This window comes from Zingiber officinale, chromosome 1A, assembly GCF_018446385.1.
Source record: "Zingiber officinale cultivar Zhangliang chromosome 1A, Zo_v1.1, whole genome shotgun sequence".
Lineage (NCBI taxonomy): Eukaryota > Viridiplantae > Streptophyta > Magnoliopsida > Zingiberales > Zingiberaceae > Zingiber > Zingiber officinale.
The window spans coordinates 45,810,286-45,814,688 of record NC_055987.1 but is presented as its reverse complement, the minus strand read 5'-3'; the positions used below and the strand labels follow the sequence as shown (position 1 = coordinate 45,814,688).

The 4,403-nt window shown below is 39.9% G+C and overlaps 1 protein-coding gene across 1 annotated transcript; it reads right to left on the bottom strand.

Annotated features, from left to right (window-relative positions):
• Positions 1-856: 856 nt before the first annotated feature.
• On the bottom strand, positions 857-2,161 carry LOC122002866 (transcription factor MYB4-like). Its single transcript, XM_042558223.1, has 3 exons — positions 1,979-2,161; positions 1,729-1,858; positions 857-1,639 (listed from the first exon to the last, which is right to left on the bottom strand). The coding sequence occupies exons 1-3, from the start codon at positions 2,109-2,111 to the stop codon at positions 1,057-1,059; spliced, it is 846 nt and encodes a 281-aa protein (XP_042414157.1). The 5' UTR covers positions 2,112-2,161; the 3' UTR covers positions 857-1,056.
• Between the last annotated feature and the right edge of the window lie 2,242 nt (positions 2,162-4,403).

The following is a 4,403-nucleotide window of genomic DNA, read 5'->3' as shown; positions in this document are numbered from 1 at the left end:
TTTAGTCCAAATTTACTGATTGACCTAGAAAACTCTGATTATACCTATTTCAGATCTTATAAGTTTCTGGAGTTACAAGGAGTTCAAATATATTATTCATTATTTATTTCAGCTTCTCTAAAGTTATTAAAATGTTATTGAATGAATTACTTAAACCCTAAATGCTGAGCCTTGATATGATTTGTACAGAGAAAAGAAAAAAAAAAAGTCAATTTTGACGGATAGAATGGAAAGATCATATGATGTGCCCTTTCATAAATATTGTTTTTATTAATTCGGAAATCTAAATACCTCCTTTATTAATTAACTTGCCATAATTTTAAAGTTGTTTACAGTTAGTTCTAAACAGAATAGAATATCAATTTGATAACGCAATCTGTACTCGATACTCATTTTATATTTGTTAAGTACAAGTTATAATTAAGTCCCTTTTTATATATATATATATATATATATATATTTCGATTGGGACAAGATATTCTATAATTTGTTGTTTGAAAAAGCGAATGAAAAAAATACAAAAAGGTATAAACCACATGCATGTGTGGGGAGGGATTCATTATTGAGTATTGACTAGTCAGTTCGTGCAACTTTGACTTGGATTCATGCAGTCAAAGAAGACTCACGCACTGAGTCCACACCCGAGACTGGTTTTGCTATTACTAACGAAGAAAGTTAAATTAAATTATAACAAATACGATTTTTGCCACAGGAGGTATTAATGCTAAAAATTAATTTTGAGAAAAAAATTCTTCTGATTTTATTCAGCGCCTTTGATGCATGCATGCATGGTATCACTCATGGAAAATAATCACAACTAATACGTACCGTGAAAAAAAATCTTATATACCTAAACAAACATGCATGTATCGTGTTTGAATATAACATATTTCTCATGTCTCATAGCTATCTTTCTTTTTGGATGTTTAACAATTTACAAAAGCTTGGACGCATTCTCTGAGGCCTTGGATTCTCAGAGATATTGAATAGTTGATCGAAATGTAGTATATGGTATCAAACAAAACATATAGACATCTCATTTGCAGATCAAAATAGCTAGTGGTTTTGCGAGACTTCTTGCCAATCTCTTTCGGTGTCCATTAAGATTGCTCGCCAAAAGTCTATATCATTGTCGCTGTTGAATTGGTTGAAGTAGTAACTTGGACTAATAGGGGTTTCTACTGTTGTATTCATGGCCAATGCGTCCGACCAAAACCTCTCGATCTCTCCCTCGTTGCCGCAAACATAATCGCAAGTGCTAATCTCTGTACTGACCGTCAATAAATCAGAGACGGCACGAGAAGAGAAGTCGCTATTCCATCGGTCTTTAGAGGTTTCTAGTGTTGTAAAATCCATGGATAAATCTAACTCTGAGACATTGAACTCATCCTCCAATTTGCTGCCAATGTGATCGCCAAGGCTAGTCTCCATAGTCATTGTTGACGAATCAATGACACACGAAGAGAAACCACTGTCCGACCGATCAAGTGCCCTTGAACTCTCTCTCTTTTGCTTGTTCTTCTTTGGTCTCTTTAACGACACATTTGGATCCATAACGCGCCTCTTCAAGTTCGTGTGCCACACGTTCTTGATCTCGTTATCCGTCCTTCCCGGTAGATTCTTAGCGATAGCGGACCACCTATATCAAGACCAATTGCATAAGAATTAATATATATGTAAACTATATATGAGAGACACTTCTCGCTATATTCTTTTGTAAAATTGTACCTATTGCCAAGCTCCCCGTGCAATCGGATGATGATCTCCTCTTCTTCCCTAGTGAAGTTTCCTCGCTTTATATCGGGCCGCAGGTAGTTCATCCACCGGAGCCTACAGCTCTTTCCGCATCTTAACAACCCTGATCGAGCGAGCAAAAGAGAATTACCACATTGCAAAGAGTAATTAATTAAGTAGTTCACACACCCATAGATGAGTTGCGATATTTTTTTTCTTTGGGCAATGGGCAGTATGTACTCACCGGCTTGTTTAGGTAGAGCGCGCCAATTACCGTGGCCAAACCTGCCAATGTGATTCTCTAAAATTTGGTCTTCTTCAGCTGCCCATGGCCCCCTATTGAGGCCTATCTTCTGGCAGCAAGGAGCTCTCACCATCTTATGTATGATCGATGGTCTATCGATGGATCGATCTTCTTCCTCTTCGTTTCCTCAAAGTGGCTGTATGCATATAGGGAGATTTATACAGCACAATTGGCAGCGTGAGGGAAATGAGCAGCCAACTAGACTGTCTAGGCAGCTTCCTACGGAAAGGGAAAGGCTTGGAATTGTCTCCGACCTTTGCTCCACTGAACGTGCAATAGACTAAATGCGTTAGTCTCTTGGTTGACTGAGTAAAATGTGAAGGGTTTATAATCATGAATCTAAACATCCAAATGAATCCCAAAAGTTTCATACACAGTATTTTGTTATCATCTAGTTTACGGCATATAAAATTAATTAAATTGAAAACGGCGACAAAATCAAAACTGAACTTGAATTCTGAGATAGTCATCATCTGTTGCCGGAAAAGATCTTCAAAAAGCAGCGGAGTGGATCTTTCATAAGGGTTAAGGTAACGCCTCGTAATCTTTCTCTCCAATGGATTGCAAGAAAGTCTCTATACTTTGATCAATTTTCTACCGAACCATATAGGTAATTTTTAAAATTACCAAATCACATAGTGTTATTTTAAAATTATCAAATCACATACCAATTTCTTATTTTACCTCTATCATTCGATTATTTCTCTAATATATTATCTTCTTTCATCATCCCATTTAGTGCCTAGGGTAGGGTGTCATGATTATACCCTCCAATCATAGATCAAGGATCTAGAGTTCGAGTTTAATATTACCTAGTTAATTATTTTTTTTCATCGTCTCTCTATTAGGGGAGAGAAAAAGAAAGATCTAAAATCTTTCCTTCAAATTTTGATATTGATCTGGCCCAACAAAGTACCCACGATCAATTAGTTCTAATCGACTGGATATGAATTAGATTGACTTCCACCGGGGTGACTCTGAACAAGCTTCAGGTGCACGAGCGTCTAGGATCCTCTGAGATAGTCAAGAGAGTTAGAATGGGGCCAAGGCAAGCCTTGGCGTAGTCACTCCGATGCTCAAGTCATGTCTCTATGATTAGAGAGTTAAAAGAGAAGCAAGAAGGGAAGAGGGGAAGACTGAGGTGATGGGCTAGAAGGTCGGTCACTACCAGGCAGCGCATATGGCCCGATAGTAGGCGGCGTTGACGTCGACAGTGAAGAAGTCAACTACGGATAGTTATGGCTAGTGGCAGGGTGCGACACCAATACCGGAGGGCCCCACGAGAGAGCTAGTGCGACAGAGAGCTCAGAGTTAATGTCTATTACTATGGAGTCTAGGAGGAGGTGACGACAAATGAAAAACATGCTACACAAACGTAACATGATGAGATACAAAGACCTTTTTGAGAGTGAGATCATAACATAGGAAGGCACGCTAAGTGAGAGAATAGCCAAGAAAGACACAGAAGGTTGACTTGGGATTAAGTTTGTGGTGGGAGTAGGGACGCAACCACAAAAAACACAAACACCCGAAGACATTAAGCTTTAAAAGATCAGGGAGGGTGGTAAACAATTTTTCAAAGGACACATGGGAAAGACCGCTTTAGACATATGGTTAATCAAATAAACTGCCACGAAAAAGGCATAAGGCAAGAAGGCGAGTGGAATAGATGCTCTGTGCAACAGAGTGAAACCAGTTTTGGTTATATGACGATGATGACGTTCAAAGTATCCAATGTATTTAGGAGTGTGAGGAGGGGTGGTAAGATGGCTGATACCTAGAGCAGTAAGAAAGGAGCTAGGTGTAACGACCCGCCTTCTACTGGCTGGCTGTAAGGCTGGACCATCACATTATGCTGTGCTAAGCTGTATCCATGACCACTACTAAGTCTAGGTGCGGAAAACTGTACCAATTTAAAACTTCACTAAGCTAACACAAGTTCTGGGTTCTACATGTGCTAAGGGATGCAATCTAAGGTGTACATGGCATATCCTACATCCCCTATGGTCAAGGAGCTGAAATACAAGGTCTCTTGGTCGAAATCCAATTTCCCAATCGATCCAGACTGAACTCGATCGATTGCAAGCTGTTAGATCGATCCATGGATCGATTCAGATGGCTACTGTGCTCGGGTAATATTCGGGATCGATTGGCTGATCGATCCAGACTGGCCAATCGATCCAACGATCGATTCCAGAGCTCTCTGTTCGCGGGAGCGATTTCCCGATCGATCGAACGATCGATCCCCAAACTCCTTGTTCGCGACAGAATGCGACTGGATCGATCGGCTGATCGATCCAGAAGCTTACTGTTTGCGACAGAATGCGACTGGATCGATCGGATGATCGATCCAGAAGCCTACTGT